The sequence below is a fragment of the Rutilus rutilus genome (assembly GCF_951802725.1).
Source record: "Rutilus rutilus genome assembly, chromosome: 25".
Classification (NCBI taxonomy): Eukaryota; Metazoa; Chordata; class Actinopteri; order Cypriniformes; family Leuciscidae; genus Rutilus; species Rutilus rutilus.
In genome coordinates this window covers 8645908-8665587 of record NC_140229.1, presented here as the reverse complement: position 1 = coordinate 8665587, position 19680 = coordinate 8645908, and the positions used below count along the sequence as shown (strand labels likewise).

The window sequence follows — 19680 nt, the reverse complement described above, 5'->3', positions numbered from 1 at the left end:
ATCTACCAGCGTTTGTCAATAATTATGAATATTTAACTGATACCTAATGTTAACATTTAATCTTTTATTACATTCTTGGCCTCTTCACACATATGTACCTTGTTTGGGGTTTTCTATGACCAAAATGTTTTATTGTTTTTCAAACATAATGAAAGATAATGCACATATATAGAAATATATTCCATCAACAATCGGATTCATGAAAAAAAGAAGAGAACAACAAATGTACCTTGTTTTATTTTGTTTGTTAATTTAACAGGGACAATACACGAGGCATTATTACACAGACAACCGATGCCGTGTACATAGGCCTATAGCATAAAGCTAATTTGCGCCCCTTGTCCCTGATTCCCTGTAGTCATGGAAAACTTTTGAGATTTGAGTTTGAGATTTTTAAGCATGGAATTTTTTTTTTTGAAATGGAATATAGTTTTTCTAGTTATGCCTAGATATTTATTAATATCAGAGATATTATTTATTTATTTGGACCATATATATATATATACACATGATTACATGAGTAAGATATTTTGCTGGAAGTCTGTCTAAAAAAATCTGTAAAGGTACACAAGGAATTCTGAGTTCAGCCAATGGGAAGGCAGAAGACCAGCAGTCACTCTGGGCTCAGGCAGTGGGACAGATATTTGGCTCAGCACTTGATAATGTGTCAATTCAACATTTTCAACAATCAGGCATTGCACATCCCATATAGGAAAGTTTTCTCAATCCATGATCTTCACCACAAAAAAAAAAAAAAAAATCGTTCATCTCTAATTCATGGCTCTCCATCTGGCCCTGTTTAAATGCCCCCCTCCCCCCACACTAGTTCCTTAATCTTACATGCTTGCTTCTTTTCTTCGCGGAATCTCAAATTGGTCGTTAGGACTCATTTCCATGTGCATTGGCTCCATTGGTGCGCGTTCACGGCCTCACGCTTGCCGCATCATTTGATCAGGCGTGACGCGCCCCTGGGATCCCAATACAATCAGCCCTGGGTTTAATCTCGTGTCCATGAGCAGGTGCTTCGGGTTCAAGGTCTTTTGTTTCACCCCTCACTGTCGCCTCACAACGGGGATAAAAGACAATGAGACCCATTGAAAGAACAATTGCGCTTTTTTCAGGGCGCCGCTGTTCACCATCTGCCCGTGTCTGTAAGTACAGGCAGCTGTATTAGTATTTGAAGAGCATTTCTGTTCGTTCATTCATATTCATGAAAACATCTCATTTAGATATTTCAGCAACATCCAGCACCTATATAAGTCAATAAGACAGGGGTTTTGTGTGTAAACATTTGGAAATTGAGCCAAAAATATTTATTAAAAATAACACTAAATCCTGATTAGAAAAGCCGCGTTCGAAACCGTCATAAAATAGCCAATAAACTCTCTAAATTGCTTTGTATCTGTAAACGTTAGGCTAACGATGTATTAATTGGTTTAAAAACAGTAATATTCTTATTCTAAAAAAAATTGTTATTGTGATAAATGAAAACTAAGAAATATAATTGATCTCTAAAGATGTGTGTGTGTGTATATATGTATGTTTTGAAAAGAAATGTAGTCTATTTAATCAAAATACAATAATATTAAAATGTAATTTATTCATGTGATGGCAGATTTTCAGCATCATTACTCCAGTCGTCAGTCACATGATCCTTCAGAAATCAATCTAATATGCTGATTTGCTGCTCAAGAATCGTTTCTTATTATTAAAATTGTATCAATGTTGAAAACAGTTGTGCTGTTTAATATTTTTGTGGAGACCTTGATATTATTTTTCAGGATTCTTTAATGAATAGAACGTTCATAAAATAGCATTTTTTGAAGTTTCATTTATTCTTGCTGAATAAAAATGTTAATATTAGTTTCTTTCCAAAAATCTTTTTTTAGATATTTTTAGTATTAACTTAGCATTAAGTTAACCATATATTTAAGAAATTGAGGATAACCGAAGTATGAATATAATATTTTATTACAAACTCAGGAGTTGATTTCATCTTTGGTAATGCTGAGTTGCTTTACTCACCTGTATCCACTAGATGCTCTTGAGCGCGGTGAGAGGAGGATAATCTGCCCACAGCTCAAGCGCTCAAGAGCCGATAAAGACTCGCCATCTGACGCTCTGTGAACGACACCGTCTGCTGTTATCACTGTTTATAGCACAACATGGAGGAATGGAGCATCGAGTAATGTGATCAGAGACGATCGCTTCAGCTGGTAAGATCTCATCCTCATTCTGGACCGCTCGTGTCTCTGCCAGATGATTATGCCTTTATTTAGATACATTTACTACTGAAAGCGCTGTTCAGTAAAAATTCTATTCAGTCAGGCCTCAAGAATGAATCTATCCCTGCGGATATGCTCTAATAATCACGCCATATATAGTGCAGGTCTCTTAAATCAGGTGCTGTTAGTGATATAGTTTGTGAAAACTCACCTGTGTCTCTGGTCCACTTATGTCTATATGTAACAATTAAAATCATACAGGGCCAGAATTTTGATCTTTCAAAATGTTATCCAAAAAAATATGATTATATGATGAAGCGTTTAGCTGTCCAACATTTTGCATTTTTGTTTACTAAAGGTTAACATGCTAATTTTTATTATTATTTTTTACATTCTTTAAGTGTGAAGTTGTTTTTACTTAAAAAAAAAAAAAAAAAAAAAGATCCCTACCCATAATTTATCCCTAAAATCAGAGGAAAATGATAGGTGGATAAGAATGGTGTAGAAGCCTCTAACCCTTGTTGTAAGCCTAAACTTGACATGAACTTCCCTCAATAAAATAAAACTATCCCTCAAATCAGATTAGTTGATTGGAATGTTGTTCCAGGATCAAGGATTTTACTTGGTGAAATCACGTTAACCCAGTAGGTTAATATAAATAATAACGAACAGTATTTCTTCTATGTGATACGTTGACATTTTCCACAGTACTATTGCTTGTGGTGTCATATTAGCTGATGGCAGACTGATGTTTGGCCTCCCAAAGGATTCTGGGATGGGATCCGTTTACTTCCAAATGTCTCACCATATGCCTCTAATATCTGATTTAGTCTCATTAAATTAGGGCTTAGTTTAAGAGCTCGGCTGAGATCAGAGATCCTATTAAGTCTCTGTTGTTCTTATTTGAGGTGACTTGATTGCTTGCCTTCAATAGTTTAAATGACATTGTTAAAATAGTGGACTTTCAAATCCCCTCCCCTCTGCACTGTTCCTTCCTGTCCTCTCTTCTTCTCTTTTCTCCTTCCATCTCAGCAGAACCAGGTCAGGAGCAAGTACAGTGTCAAAGCCCTGCTCGTGCGTTTGGTTCAGTGCACACTATATGCAACTGTTCCCCTTTTCGTTGGGCCCTCTTCTATTAATATTTGGAGGAAATGCATGCATCTTTGCAATAAAATCGGCAATAGATTAATTTTGCATTCTGTTCTAATAAAATTAATTCAAACAAAATATTAAAAATGTGTAAGCGACTACTAGAATTGAGGCCAATGAGGTTTGGGCCAATTAGGGCTAATGATAGCATAGTGTAGAGAGGTGCCAGTGAACATGCTGCTACTTTTATACATAGACAGCAGGCGTGTGTTCTGACATAAGCACTAACCCACAGACGACTCCTGTGGTGATAACAGCTCTTCTTGTCAGACACCACAATCTGTCCGCTTGGATTTCTCTCTCCTCTTGGATGCTGAATCAGCCAGAAAAGCATCACAATTTGGCATAATACAGTAAGGCATTTTGGCAGGGACAACTTTCTAAATTTCATTAAAAACGTTGTTTGTAGCTTGTTATTAATGGTAGGGCCAGCTTCACAGTTATGTCCTCTGCCAAAAGGAGCCAAGAACGGTTCGTTCATCCTTTTAATGGAGTACTTCATCCAAAAATGAAAAAATCTGATATTGTTTTTTTCACACTTATGTTAAACTGAACATGTGCGACAGATTTTCTTTCATAAAAACAAAATGTGACATGTTGAATAATTAATTGTTTTTGTTTTTTTCTCCATGCAGTATAACAATGATTGATGGAGACAGAGACTTCAAGCTTCAAAAGCACCATAAAAGTATTATAAAAGTAGTCAAGTCTTCCTAAGTCATATGAATAATTATTTTGAGTCAAATTGGTCGATCCGATTCATCATGATTGAAAATGACCTACTTCCCACTTCTGAAGTTGTGATTAACGAGCTCATTGCATTCAAGTACTTTGTTGCCGGAAAGAACAGTAATCATGACGCGATGATCCCGGGAAATTGCCGGGAAATTGCCAGAACGCCTTCTGTGTGAACGCAAACACGACCCGGGATTGATGCCGTGTTCAGTCCCGGAACGCGCGCTGTGTGAACAAAAGCCGTAATAATGCCGTGTCGTAGTGATGACGCTGAAGCCGGGATCGTTCGCCAGCTACGTAATGTAATGTACGTAATGCCCATTCGTTTATGATCGAATCAGAGAAAAAAAAAATGCACAAGCGTGGTTTCTCGAGAGAGAAATCGCAGCTCATAAGCAAACTTAAGACGCTGATGAGACATTAAGTCACAGCGATGTCACGTGTCTTTACTGGGTTGTGTGTGAACGCACTCTCTGATTCCGGAAAATCACTGGCAGTGTGAATGAACCAAAATCAAACGAACCCGGGTCAAATTCCGCGTCACTTTATCCGTGTATTTCCCGGAATCTCTGTGTGAAAGGGGCTATGGAGGACACCAGGTTTATTGAGAAAATCTTATTAAAGCCAAAATGATATTTAGCATCCCATAATTGACAACCATAAATATTCCCCCGGCACACTCTATCTAGATCATCAGTTTGCTGACAATTCTGTTATTTCTGTCAAATACTGCTGTGCATATAACATACAATACACTTCAAATTATTATTCATATATGTAAACATAATCATGCACTACTTTAACAACAAGACAAGGCGATGTACTGTAGCTGTTGTAGAAAAAGTAGTAAATACGGCTTGAAAAATGGTAGTAAATTCATGTCCAGTTTTTAACCAGGAAACTTACTACTTCACCATCGGTCTTGCACATCCGCCATGTTTGTAGTAAATTTGTAACACTTTTTATGTACTTGTAGTTTTAATCGAATCCTTGTCCAGCGTGCAAACTTCAAAGGGTTGTGGGCAATATTAGCTGTTAGAGTGTGCACTAACAGGAAACAGAAGACAATCCGGGTATCTTTGGAATACTCATTTCAACATACTACGATTTGGGGATTTTGGGGGTGTACAAGAATAGGTTTTCATTCTTGAATATTCAAAACGACATTATTTTTCACATATTTTACATTGCAGACTGCAGCACCTCTCTTCCCAGTCTGTCAGTAACGCTCTGTTTATTTACGTCCGAAAAGCGCAATGTGCTCTGATTGGTCGGCTAGACTAGTGTATTGTGATTGGTCGATCTCTTAGACTCAAGCTTGTTTTGCAAATGTCACACCCCTTACCATAACCACAAATTTAAACACAATACTAACTTTTTTGTGACGTGTACGTTCCCGGAAGAAAACTCAAGACTCTAATCGAGGCGTTACACACCAAACAAAGTTGGAAATGTAAAAAAGCACAATAGGTCCTCTTTAAATGACCTGTAGTGGGAATGACGTCTTGACCCCAGGTTTGACCTTCATCTGATTCAATTCGGTTTCAGTTTTGTATCTGAATCTTTATTGATTTCGTATCAAGTGTTTCTAATCTGACTAACTGCAAGATTGATCGAAGCGTTTAATTGGGTTCGGCCATTTTGGCGACCACTGCTGTTGTTTATTCTGAGCTCGTTTAACAAATCACTTTACTCTGAGGGTCCAACGACAGCGGGATTGATAGTCGTGAGGGTTGCCATGGATACAAGACCAGCAGGCTCTGATCATATTGACTGTTGATGATAGCCGTAATTTCAAATAACAAGCTTTCCTGTGTTGTTCTAGAAGGATGATTGCCCCCATTACCATGACACATCTGCCGTGCTGAGATCTGTTTCACTGTTATCAATCAGATCCGGCACTGTGTGGCATTCCTCCGGGTCTCTAATCCGTCTCAGTGGGTCACACAGACCCCTGCTTAACAGATATCAGCTCAGCAGGCGTATTAACTATGGATGACGTCAGCTCTCTGCTGTATGTTATTCACAAGGGCACAGCCTCCCTTCTTCAGAGACACATCACTAAGCTGCTACAGTTCCTGCGCTCGCTGGCGAACTGTGCCAGAGTCTGTGGCTATATTTAGTGCTGCCTGTTTGGTTTTAGGTGCAGATTAATGTGGAGAGATGAAAATGGGAGCGAGGGATATCCGAACCTCTCCGATGATGGATTTTATGGAGGAGCCCGCAGCCTGTGATGGAAGCTAAAGGTTTATCTTGCTGGCTGTAGTCGCTTCCTGGTGGATCTTTTGGTGTGAGCCTGCATCTCCTCTGCAGACAGACAGTAGGTAGGAAATAGATACATATTTGGGCACGTGAAGCACACTGCACATATATGATGATGTATGTCCGGCCATGCATTGAGTGAGGGAAAAATGTGCTCTTTAAAGAGTTTAAAACCTATCCTGTCTTTTTTGGAAGCCTTGTTTGTTAATGATCCTGATCCATTTAATGTCCAATGAGGGCCGTCCACATGTATGACTCATGCTGTTCGTGTGTGTGTGTGTGTGTCTATGCTTCGTGATCTAAAATAATACATCTTCTTACATTAATTAAAATGTTTCAGAATCAGTTCATGTTACCCTGAAATAATTTGAGGGTAATATGAATTTTGAGACAATATTTCATGTGTTGAATGTATTATTTGTTCATCCTTTATGTGAATTCATTCAAATTAAATTATTTGAAAATCAAAGACAATTGTCAATCCCTCCTGCACTGATGTGATGTTAAAACCAACGAATACTGTAGAATCTATCAAAAGGTAAATAAATAAAATATATGTACATATATCAAATTCAGTGTTGTTTTTGTTAACTAAAACTATTAAACAGTGTGTTGAATTGAAATAAAGCTGAAATAAAATAATGGGAAACAAAGAATGAAAATTAGAAATGTTGTTTTGGCAACAAGTTGAAGTTCTGAAATAACTAAAATGAAAATTATATAGAATTTTTTTTTTTAAATAAATAAAAGTGACAAAAGCACATACCAGATTACTAAAACTTAAACCAAATTGAAAACTGAAAATATAAAAATAAAAGCTCATTTAAATAGTAATAAAAATTATAATAGTCTAAATATTTTAAACTTAATGGAATATTTGCATCCTTAAAAAAATACATTTTCACACTGCTGGACCATTTATAATACTAGTGAAAACAAAAATATTGATAAAGTTATGTTCAGTTACAGTATGTAAACTATCCCTTATGCATTTATATAAATAAATCTTAATGCAACTTTATACTATCCTTTTACTGAATAAAATATCAGTGGTTAACATTTTGCTGTTCTGATGTAGGTCTTCAGGAGTGGGCCGCTGTTCGTCCTTTGACTTGAGGGGGATTGAGAGAGTGAGAGCAAGGCATTCTGGGAAGCCCAGCCAGTCCTGGATGTGGTTGAGTCTCAGCTATCGGCAGCCGAAGAAAAGTTTATCCAATGGTGCTCCTCTATATACTGAAGCTCACCTCCAGGGGCATCATGAGTGGATAAGGGGCGTGGCCGGAGGCGGTGCATAGGTCAAGGGGTGGAGCCACTGCAGTGGATGGGCAGTTTTGAGTGGAAGGGAGGTTCTGTAAACGATGACCAGCCTTTTCCGCCGGAGTAACGCGAACAGTAACCATGGCAGCGGTACACGAGGAGGCGACGCTGCCTCAGGGGAGCTCAATAACAGGAGGCCTCCACGTCAGGTCCGGCGTCTGGAGTTTAGCCAGGCTATGGATGACTTTAAGACCATGTTCCCCAGCATGGAGCATGAGGTTATCGAGTGTGTCTTGAGGGCTAACCAAGGTGCTGTCGACTCCACCATTGACCAGCTCCTGCAGATGAGCTTGGATAGCCAAGCCACGGATGACAGCTCGGATTCTGAGGACAGCATTCCTCCAGAGGTTAGTCTAAAAACTTCTGTTTAGATCTGTTGAGACTAAAAGTTTGGCATTTTTAGATCTTGATGCACAAAATAATCTTTCCTTCTAACCTGCAGATCCTGGGGAGAACGCTGGAGCCGAACAGCTCAGATGAGGAGCCTCCGCCCGTCTACGCTCCGCCCTCCTATGACATGCACATCTATGACAGAAAACATCCCGCAGATGTTCCATCCACACCACCACCAAGGCAAGAAGAACATCCAACCGGGTTTTCTGGTGGAAGAAATTACTACTAATAATAGTTTAATAGACTCAAATCTGTGAGAGTTCGTCTGTGTTCACTTTGTGGCTTATGTTGGTTTGGCTGATCTACCATTTAAGCCTTTCTTCTTTTTCTGAGACCAAATTTCTAATATAAATTTTCAAGCTATTTGACCACCAATCTCGCCACAGACCTTCAGGCTGTTCTGACTCTGTGTGCTATATATTTTCTAACTGATCTGATTTATGGAATTCCCATATCGGACTTTCAGACAGGCCCAAATTCCCATAGACTTCCTCTATATAATAAAGAGTCTCAAAGGGTTAGTTCACCCAAAAATTAAAATTTTGTCAGTAATTACTCACCGTCATGTTGTTCCAACCCCGTAAGACTTTCGTTCATCTTCGGAACACAAATTAAGATATTTGTGATGAAATCTGAGAGCTGGCTCACTCCTTCATAGGCTCGATATCTGCCATCCCGGAAAAGTTAGTAAAGACATTGTTAAAATAGTCCAAGTGACTACAGTGGCTCAACCTTAAGTTTATCAAGCGGCGAGAATACTTTTTGTGCGCAAAACAAAACAAAAATAACGACTTTATTCAACTATTAATTTTCTTCTGTGTGGGCCTCTGACGTGAGTTCACGAGAGCGCCACGACGTTTTTTTTTTTTTTTTCGCACAAAAGGTATTCTCGTCGCTTGATAAACTTAAGGATGAGCCACTGTAGTCATTTGGACTATATTAACAATGTCTTTACTAACTTTTCTGGGCCGGCAGAATGAATTTTCATTTTTGGGTGAACTAACCCTTTAAGCTGTCATATCACTAGCAAAGCGTAACCACTAACATATGGCAACGTGCTAAAATATTTAATTTAAAGTTTAATGTGCTAGAATGCCTAACAAAATACTAAAACATGCTAAATTACGCTAGCCAAATGCTAAAACATTCTAGCAATGTGTTAAAACATGTTAACAATAACTAGTAACATGATGTCAATACTAGCTGCATGCTAAAGTATGTTAGCAACATGCTATCACTGCCTAGCATGCTAGTTGGCTGTTTTTCTTAATGTATATATATAACCATCAAACTTTAAAAAAATATTTTAAACTTTCAGACAAGGCTTTGTGAAGCCAACCTCAATGTTTGTCCTGACGAACTTTACTTCTCTAGTTTAGTCTGCTGTTCGGTTTAGTTTTAAAAACAGTTTAAATTTACACTTTGTTTTGCGAATAAACTGTTTTTATGTTTGCTGTTAGTTTGATGTTACTACATCAATCCATCAAAGTCTTGAAGATGACGTTTTACAGAGTGGTATTTACAGTAACTACGCATGAAATCCAAACTGACATTGCTAGCTATGTTTCCATTCAAAGTTGCTTCCTGAATTTATGCGGAAAATTCGATTATTGCATAAATCATTTGTGAATAAAGCGCCGTTTTCATTTCTCATGTGTTCAAGAGAACAAAAAATCTGGGAAACTGGCACTAATGAATAATAATAAAATTGAAAGTTGCTGCAAAGGGGGAAGCCACTGTCACTCTGTATGTCCTACATAAGAAATGACTTGATACAAGACGAAATAGCCTACAAGAAATGCTGTCATGTCAGAGGTAGATGCCTGATGTTTGGGAACATAATCTTGTGAGACAGTTTTGTGAGGTAATAATACTAAATCATTTTAATGACATTCTGAAATGCCTGAGCCAAAGTCTGACTAAAACAATGTGCGCACGATTAATGCGATTGGTCCAATTGTTAGTCCAATCACATCTATTTTTTCTTTTTGCACATCAAGGGTTTTATTTGGCAAATGTGTTTCCAGTTGTAATTTATGCGCATGTCTTCTTATTGCATAAAAATGTATCCACCTCAATTGAGTGCACAAGTTTTTATGCACATCTTGGCATTTCCATGCAGCGTTTTTGTTCTTTTGTATGTGATAAAAAGTGTGGATGGAAACATAGCTATCTACTAGTGTGTGAACTCAATAAACAACAGTGTCTTATAAATTATATAAATCACAAGCTGAGGATCCCATCAGGCCTTTCTAATTTCAGGTGTGTGTTTCAGAAGAAGAATTATTATTATTATTATTATAATTTTTCCAGGTTTGATGATTATCCCCCTACTGGGCATCAGCAGGTCGGAAGATACAGGAACTGGAATCCACCGTTACTAGGCAACCTCCCCGATGACTTCCTGCGGATCCTGCCTCAGCAGTCAGAGAGTATTCAGGTAGATTTACAAATTACTAGCATGCAAATCATGGCTAAATATCATGTTTACAATGACGGGCATTTAGATCCAGATTCAAAGATATTGATTTAGATTCAGATGCAGATTCAACAACAATACAGTACATATAATACATTTGTAGCATTTTTTCATGCACCATATCTTTCAATAAAATACACAAATATCACGAGTTTACAAAAACAAGCACTACATCTTGATTCTAATACCTCCGTTAATGTCTTAATTCACTAGCTTTAAGGCCAGACAAAGCAAATCAATCATCTCATGGTTGAATTTTTTTTTTTTTTTATGCCATTTCAGTAAAAAATGTCCTTGGTGAATTTTGTCCACCCACAGCGTTCTCAGAGCAGCTTGTCTCAGCCTCCTTCCTCCTCCTCCTCTTCCTCCCTGTCATCCCTGACGCAGCTCTCGTCCAGCAGTGGTGCCCTGTCAGGCAGTGTTTGGTCATCTGAACAGGACAGGAAGTTGAAACAGTACTTGGAGGACGAGAGAATCGCCCTTTTCCTGCAGAATCAGGAGTTCATGAAAGAGCTACAGCGTAACAGAGACTTCCTCATAGCTCTGGAGATAGGTACACACACACACACACACACACACACACACACACACACACATATATATATGATATGAGGACCTCAATGTGAATTTCATATTGCCTTCTATTGTTCTTAAAGTCACAATGTGACGGAAGTGACAACTGATTTTTTGGGGGATATGACATTCAATAAAAAAAATAACAAGGCCAAATAAATAAAGAAGTAAACAAACATGGATGAATATGCATGGATAAATCGCTCACATTAAGATCAATAATATGCATTTACAAAATAGGATGAATTTCATGTCGACTTTAAATTACAATTAAATGAAAAGTATACTTAAATTTTACTCACTTATGTTACTATATTAATATTCATGTATTTATATTTAATTAAATTCTAATTTAAATACAAGTTATGCTTACTATAGACTAAACCTAATTCAAATTTTCTAGCAATTTTTTAAGTGAATAAAGTGGATTTTTATTTTAAAAAATTATTCTAGTAGCTAGGTGGGCCATTTTTCAGATATTTTACCACCCAAAAGCTGTATTGTAACTAGGTCAGAAACAACAGAAAAAAACACATTGTCACACAAACACTCATTTTTCAAACATACTTCACTTAGGATGAAATAATGTTTGGATTTCTTCATGGTAAAGAATTCATAAGCCAACATTGCAGTCAAGCATCTTTTTTGCAGTCTTTACCATTTTTTGGTACCAGATTTCTTCCTCACCTTTCCTGCTTCTTGTAATGATTTCTAATATGAAAAGTGCCATACAAATAAAATGAAAATAAATGTAATCAAGTACTACATTTTGTACTTTATTCCCTTCTCATTGCAAAAAGATTTGCAATGTTTTTCATTCTCATATTTGTAAACCATCGCTTCTGTCATTCTGCTAAAATGCATTTTGAATTAACCCCAGGTGTGTGTGTGTGTGTGAACAGCTTTCATTCCTAACACACAGTGTGCAGTGTTGTGTTGTTCAGTCCACCGTCTCCACTCACTCTGGAGCGGCTGATCTTCACCTGCCCTCAGTGACCCTGTTGCCTGCTGTGTTTTAGATCGTCAGAGGTGCGAGAAAACAAAGTGTGGTCATTCATCCGCTTGCACAGAGAACTCCACCGAAGGTAGATTCCCTTCATCTTCATCCATCAGCCACACGCTCTCCCACACGTACACGGACAGGAAGCTTCATCACAACCTGTTTGTGCCGCCACATAAATCATAACACTCAGATAATGGCCTAGATGGGTCATATTCTCCACTATTATGCTACCTATTATGCTTTTTTGCGTTTTCAAACCTGCTTTAGTGTGTAATGCTGTTTGAGCTTAAAAAAGGTCTGTAAAGTCACTCTAAAGGGATTTATTCTCAGTGCGCACTGTTTCTGAACTCCCTGAAACGCCTCGATTATAGCCTTGAGTTTTCTTCCAGGAACGTACACGTCACAATATTCCTCATTTAAGTAATTCTCGCCTAAGGCGTACGCAAAAGGGGCATGGCCTGGTTGAGTTGCGTTAGTAGTGTGTTGAAACTCACGGTTATAGTAAGGGGCGTGACATTTCCAAAACAAGCAGTTGACCAATCACAACACATTAATTCAGCTAAGCCGAGCAATCAGATCAAGTGGCACTTAAGAGGGGCTTCATAGAGTTCAACAGTTCCCGCCCCCCCCCTTTGGTATTTTTTCCATTAATTCTTCCCATATGCATAAAAAAAAAAAAAAGTCATGCTAAAGAGTATAAGCAATGAACCAAGCCAATCAGCTACGAGGTGAATCATAACATTACAACCTATGATTTGAAGCAAAAAAGTTTTAGAAAATCAGGACAAAAATATCAAGGTACAAGGAATAAGGCTTATTCCTGTGTACTTAATGGCTTTAGTGAGGGAAAGATCTACAATCCCATGAATCCCACAGCATAACCGAATTGAAAAAACAATGGAGAAATGTACAAATGTTGATTTTTTTTTTTTTTTTTTTTATATATATAAACAATATATATTAAGTTTATTGCAAAATATGCATATATATATATATATAAACTACATTACCCATAATGCTGTCAGAAAATTACACCAATCAGTGAGTCGAAAAAAGCAACATGCGCCAAAAGATCTCTTAAGCTCCACCCACTCCCATGAAGCACTGCGAATGACGTAATTGAGTCGATCTCTCTAAGCTCTCAAAATACTTAAATATTTGTAATAAATTTTCTGACAGCATTATGGGTAATGTAGTTTTTCACTAGGAATTCTGCTGTTAAATACGATTATAAAAATAAATAAAAAAGCTGTAATAATGCGGGCTGACATATTCACCAAAAGCAAATACCATGGATAAATTACCTCGTAGCTCATTGTAGGTCTGTCTTTAAAGGCTAGTAAGATATTGTTCAAAATCAATTTCCTGGTGATATGATCAATACTGTTGCTCTCTATAGAGATAAACAGAGCATTACTGACAGACTGGGAAGAGAGGTGCTGCTACAATGTATAATATGTGTAAAAAGAAAAAAATTGTTTGGTTGTTTTTGCTACTGTACCTTTAAAAAAGAGTTCAAGAAATAGATTCAAAATTCTGTCATCATTTACTCAACCTTCTTTACGAACAAACGTTGACATGCTCATGTCTGACTCTTGATGTAGGTGATAATTGTGGCTCGGGGTCTGAGGAGGCCTGTTCATCTGTCTCTGATGATGCCTTATTCCTGGAGAAACTCAAGCACATGGGCAAATGTAAGAGAACGCAGACCTAAAGCGTAAAACTTATCAAATTGCTTAAGCTCTCACCCCCTTCTGACCTCTGTATTATTACCCACAGCTACAAGGAAGAAGCTTTTTGAAATTGCTAGATCATTCTCGGAGAAGACCAGAAGGAAGAAGTCCAAAAAGCGAGCTCTGCCCAAACATCAGTCATATCCTCATATGTCCAGCCCAGACAGTCGCTGCCTGAAGTTAGCATCTATGTATGTTGTGTAAAGGAGGAGTTCATACATTTGTATTTCTGGATCTTTCTTAGTCTAGCTGTTAGCTTCATGCTAATGTGTGTGTCTGAATATGATTTTTTGATCATGTAGCCTATTGTACGAATGCCCGAAGTTGAAAGTGCTAGTTTTCAAATTCATCTTAGAATTAGCTAGTATGTTTGTAGTATTAAACCTGTAGTGTGTTTGTTCCTTGACTTCCTCTCAGTCTGGGCTCTGCAAACTCTACCATCAATCTCCTGGATGAAATAGAGGGGCCGCTGTCAGGTAAATATTCTCCTTATCTCAATGTAGTGGCACTGCATGGATGCATAATATTTGGTGAAACCTTGTAAAGTGAATATGTGTATGTGTTTTGGAAGCTGAGGACAACAACCAACTCAAGAGGCTTTCAGGAAGAGAGGAAAGGGAGGAATCAAAGGAAGTGATGTCATGGTAAGTGCACACATACACGCTAAACACCATCAAAGATTTACAGTGCTATGCATAAGTTTAGGCAACCATGCTAAAGTTGACTAAAAAGAGGAATAAAAAATCATATTTTGCAAATTTAACTTAATGCCTTATTTTAAAAAATTAGGAAAAATCCAACCTTTAAGGACACCAATTTTCTTTGTGAATGAATAATGTATCGTAAATAAATAAATGTTCTTCCTTAAAAAACAGGGTGCGCAAGTTTGGGCACCACTATGTTAAATTCCCATAGAGGCAGGCAGACTTTTATTTTTAAGTTTTTTTTTTTTTTTTTTTTTAGGATACTATGCATCCTGATAAAGTTCCCTTGGCCTTTGGAATTAAAATAGCCCCACATCATCACATAGCCTTCACCATACCTAGAGATTGGCATGGAGTACTTTCCATAAGATCATCTCTCAATGCAAATCAAACTAGCTTTTAGGTTAACTGAAATAAAACCATGCCAATCTCTAGGTATGGTGAAGGCTATGTGATGATGTGGGGCTATTTTAATTCCAAAGGCCAAGGGAACTTTATCAGGATGCATAGTATCCTAAAAAAAAAAAAAAAAAAAAACTTAAAAATAAAAATCTGCCTGCCTCTATGGGAATTTAACATAGTGGTGCCCAAACTTATGCACCCTGTTTTTTAAGGAAGAACATTTATTTATTTACGATACATTATTCATTCACAAAGAAAATTGGTGTCCTTAAAGGTTGGATTTTTCCTAATTTTTTAAAATAAGGCATTAAGTTCAGTTTGCAAAATATGATTTTTTATTCCTCTTTTTAGTCAACTTTAGCATGGTTGCCTAAACTTATGCATAGCACTGTAGATAATTGGTATTAAATGTATTTATAGATAATAATAAGTTAATATATAAAATGTAAAATATATTTATGTCCACCTTAGCATAAATTACAGCTATATAATAAAATGTTTTATTCCTTTACCCCTTTTGAAATTCTCAGAAAGTTGTTCATTTTTATTAAGTGACACATTTTTCATTGATGATCACTACACTTTAGATATAGATAATTGCTATTAAAGTTATAACAATATTTTTTCTATTTTGATCAACAAGTAAGATTTTGTAATGTTTTTGAAAGCCTCTTATGCTCACCAAGGCTTCATTTTTTGATCGAAAATACTGTAAAAATAGTAATAGTTATTTAAAATAACTGTTTTTCTATTTTTCTATATTTTAAAATGTAATTTATTCCAATGCTCTCGGATTCAGTGTCACATTTTTGTGGAAACTGATTCATTTTTGCTGGATTTTTTCTGAAATAGTTCAACACAACAAATGTTTCAACTGAAAATGCAACTTTCAATGACTTCTGCGGTCTCAAAATTGTTCAATCCCCTGAATAGAATCCCTCACAACAGCACAAATCTGCAAAACAGGTGTTGTCTCAAGCACACCTGATGCAACTAATCAAGGGCTTCATTAGTTGCAACAGGTGTACTTGAGTTAGAGCACATAAAATATCTGAACTGGCTAGGTTTGATTGAGAGACATATTTCTAACATGCAGTCAAATGTGACAAAGTCAAAAGAGTGGTCCAAAACGATAAGAGAAGATATCATCACCCTTCACAAACAAGGAACAGGATATAAAAAGATAAGCTCACAAGTTTAAAGTGAAAGGAACCTTGGTTTCACTACCTGGACAGGGCAGAAAAAGGAAGATTTCTGAGAAGGCAGGTTCAGAAAAACCCTCGAGTGACTGCAAAAGACCTGCAGCAAGACTTGGTGGCTGAAGTGTGAAGTGTGAAGTTTCAGCTTGCACAGTAAGGCCCGTATTAACGCATGCGGTTTCCATGTCAGAACTCCAAGACATATACCACTACTGACGCAAAAGCACATGAAAAGTGCTCATAATCATATAAATAAGCCACAGAAGTTTTGAGATTCTGTTCTGTGAAGCAATGAAACATTTCGGAACTTTTCAGCCCTTTGGATCAGTGGTATGTCTGGAGAAAGAAGAATTAAGCATTTGCTGAAAAGAACACTTTGTCTACAGTTCAGCATGGTGGGGCTCGGTGATGCTCTGGGGCTGCTTTGCATCCTCTGGCACTGGAAACCTGCAGCGTGTGGAAGGCAAAATGGATTCATTGAAGTGTCAGGAAGTCCTATAGAACCCCTAATTGAACCCCATAGAAAATCTCTGGTGGGATTTGAGTACCTGGTATTGGTAGTACCTGGATGGGAGACCTCCTGGGAAAACTAGGTTGCTGCTGGAGGTGTTAATGAGGGGGTGCAGGGTATGGGACAGGGACACTATACTGTCAAAAAGCACCGTTTGAGACGTTAAACCTAGGTCCTGACTCTCTGTGGTCATTAAAAATGTGTAACCCCGGAATCCTGGCCAAATTTGCCCATTGTCCCCCATCCACCATGGCCTCCTAATCATCCCTATATATATATACTGATTGGCTTCATCACTCTGTCTCCTCTCCACCAATAAGCTGGTGTGTGGTGGGCGTTCTGACGCAGGTGGATGCTGAACATTAGTAGTGGTTGAGGAGATTCCCCCCTTCTATGTAAAGCGCTTTGAGTGCTGAGAAAAGCACTGTATAAATGTAACAAATTCTGGGTTGAATAATTTTGAGACTGCATAAGTCATTAAAAGTTGAATTTGGGGAAAACATTTGTTGTGTTGAGCTATTTCAATTACTTTTGTTTGATTTGTTTATTGCAAACAGCTGAATGTCTGTAAATTTTGCCAATAAACCTGATTTGCAATAATTTCGATTACAACGGTGTATTTGTATTTGTACACTTTCTATATATTAAAGAATCTTGAAAAAATTATATATATATATATAAATAAATTGACATGTTTTTGTATGATCTTTTACAGATGGATAATGGCCGGAGCAGCCAATTTTCTCTGCATTTAAAAGCTAAAGCATCATGAAGATCAAGATTTTACTCATTAGTTTCCTGCAATGCTTAATTAAACCTGAGCCATGAAATCATCGTAGTTCTATTGTTTGTAATATTCTGGTTCAACAGTCTCTCTTGTAGTTTCTGTCTGGCATGCGGTGTAGCAGATCAGGTGGTGTTAAGAAGACTGCTTTGTCGGGTCGGTGCTCACGCTGTGCTGGGACTCAGGAGTCAGAACATCCACAAGCACAAAACCCCATTAGTCAGCTTGATAAGAAAATCTGTGTTTATCTCAGGAGAATTTAAATGGCACGGAGCCCATGCCATGTTTTAGAGATAATGCTCTTTCCATTTCTTATGATCTTATTTGATTGATAAGATATAACTTTGATACCTGGGTGATTGATTCAAAATTAGTTCTCAGATTTAGTTGCAATGTTGATATGTTTTTCAACCAGCTCACTATCTAAAATCATGCTTCAAGACTTCATTTCACCATTAATTCCTGAAATGAACATTCATGATTTTATTCTTAGTGTGTGAAGTAAGATCTGGTTGTGTGTATTTACGGTGGGATAGTACATATTAAAACTAAATTGTAATAATTTTCAAAGTTTAGGGCTGTTTGCTCACTGTAAATTGCTATTGATTTTCAAATGATCGTTTTGTTTGTTATTAAATAAATTACATTATGAAACCAACACGTCCATGTTTGTTTTTATTATTAAACCGTTGCCAGAACATTAAAAGTTTCAGTATAAAGCTTTTCATATCCACAAATTTACTCAGGAGTCAAATATTTAGGATGAAAAATGGTTTTGTACATTTATTTTGTTTGTTACAGCTGAATCTGATTCTGTATTTCCTGTAAGAACCAGTAGAGGACGCCACAACACTTCTTTAACCCAATGTTTAAGAAGTAAAGCTAAAACTGACTTACTGAGTAATAAACATTGATCTAGCAAGTCTAGTTTAATGGCGAAGTAAATTATAACTCGTTACTTAAAGGAGAACTCCGGTCAATTTTAACATTGAGCTCATTTTTTTGTAGGCTACATTTGGAGTGCTGTCGGTACAGAGAACAACGACAAAAATCGGTGTTGCCTACACCGTGTTATCCTCTTTTTAAAATGTGCACCCTGTTAACTTCAATGGGGCAAGTTTTAAACCTGCTTTTAGGCTCTTAACATCCTTGATGTGTCATTACAAGTGCACAGGTCATGTGAGTGATTCCTTCGGAGTGAACGCGGGAGAATCTGACTGCAGTAGATGTGAAAGAAATATATAAAAAATGATGTTTATTCAGCCAGGCACATACCTGTATTTACATCCTGTTTTCGGTCGAAGTCCACAGTAGTCGATTGTCGAGTTCACGCGCGTGATCATAGGTACTAAACCTATGCGCGTGAACTCGACAATCGATTACTATGGACTTCGACCGAAAACAGGATGTAAATACAGGTATGTGCGCTGGCTGAATAAACATCATTTTTATTAATATCTTTCACATCTACTGCAGTCAGATTCACCCGCGTTCACTCCGAAGGAATCACTCACATGACCTGTGCACTTGTAATGACACATCAAGGATGTTAAGAGCCTAAAAGCAGGTTTAAAACTTGCCCCATTGAAGTCAACAGGGTGCACATTTTAAAAAGAGGATAACACGGTGTAGGCAACACCGATTTTTGTCGTTGTTCTCTGTACTGACAGCACTCCAAATGTACAAAAAAATGAGCTCAATGTTAAAATTGACCGGAGTTCTCCTTTAATAGACATGTAAACTCTGAGGAAGGATGTAATTTAAAGGGATAGTTCACTTTAAAATGAAAATTCTGTCAGTTACAACTACAAGTTGTTCCAAACCTGTATGAGTTTCTTTCTTCTTTTGAACACAAAAGAAGATACGGATGGAAAAATCAACAGTAACAAACCACAGTAAATGTATATATACATGCATAGATTAAATATAGGCCTAAAGTTATTGATAGAAATGCGTGTACCTAATTTAGTTTAAATTAATTTTGGTATATTGATGAACTCGATGGTTTGTAACACTATTTTTACTGCGCCATCATATTTGACCTAGATCAGGTAGCCTATTATAAATGATTATGACAAACAAGCTTACGCTGTGGAAATTGCTGTAACTGTCCAGTAGATGGCGCTATACACCAGTTCTCCTGCTCAATGTTTGTTCATCTCAAACTGATTTTTATTTTTCATTCGCAATCTGTCATTCCTGTGATAGATG

General features: G+C 37.3%; 1 protein-coding gene across 6 annotated transcripts; it reads left to right on the top strand.

The window, feature by feature from the left end:
• The first annotated feature begins 1011 nt into the window (after positions 1-1011).
• On the top strand, positions 1012-18125 carry cuedc1a (CUE domain containing 1a). Of its 6 annotated transcripts, XM_084400597.1 has the most exons (13): positions 1012-1151; positions 2039-2216; positions 6253-6433; positions 7450-8035; positions 8131-8261; positions 10395-10521; positions 10879-11113; positions 12153-12218; positions 13741-13830; positions 13916-14060; positions 14287-14345; positions 14441-14513; positions 17401-18125. In XM_084400597.1, coding segments are annotated over exons 4-13 (1233 nt in total). In that variant the 5' UTR covers positions 1012-1151; positions 2039-2216; positions 6253-6433; positions 7450-7729; the 3' UTR covers positions 17402-18125. The 6 variants fall into 6 exon arrangements, with proteins under 6 accessions (XP_084256723.1, XP_084256726.1, XP_084256725.1 ...); XM_084400600.1 differs by lacking the exon at positions 1012-1151 and having other exon boundaries at positions 2072-2216; positions 13916-14009; XM_084400599.1 differs by lacking the exon at positions 1012-1151 and having other exon boundaries at positions 2076-2216; positions 6253-6429.
• Positions 18126-19680: the final 1555 nt, after the last annotated feature.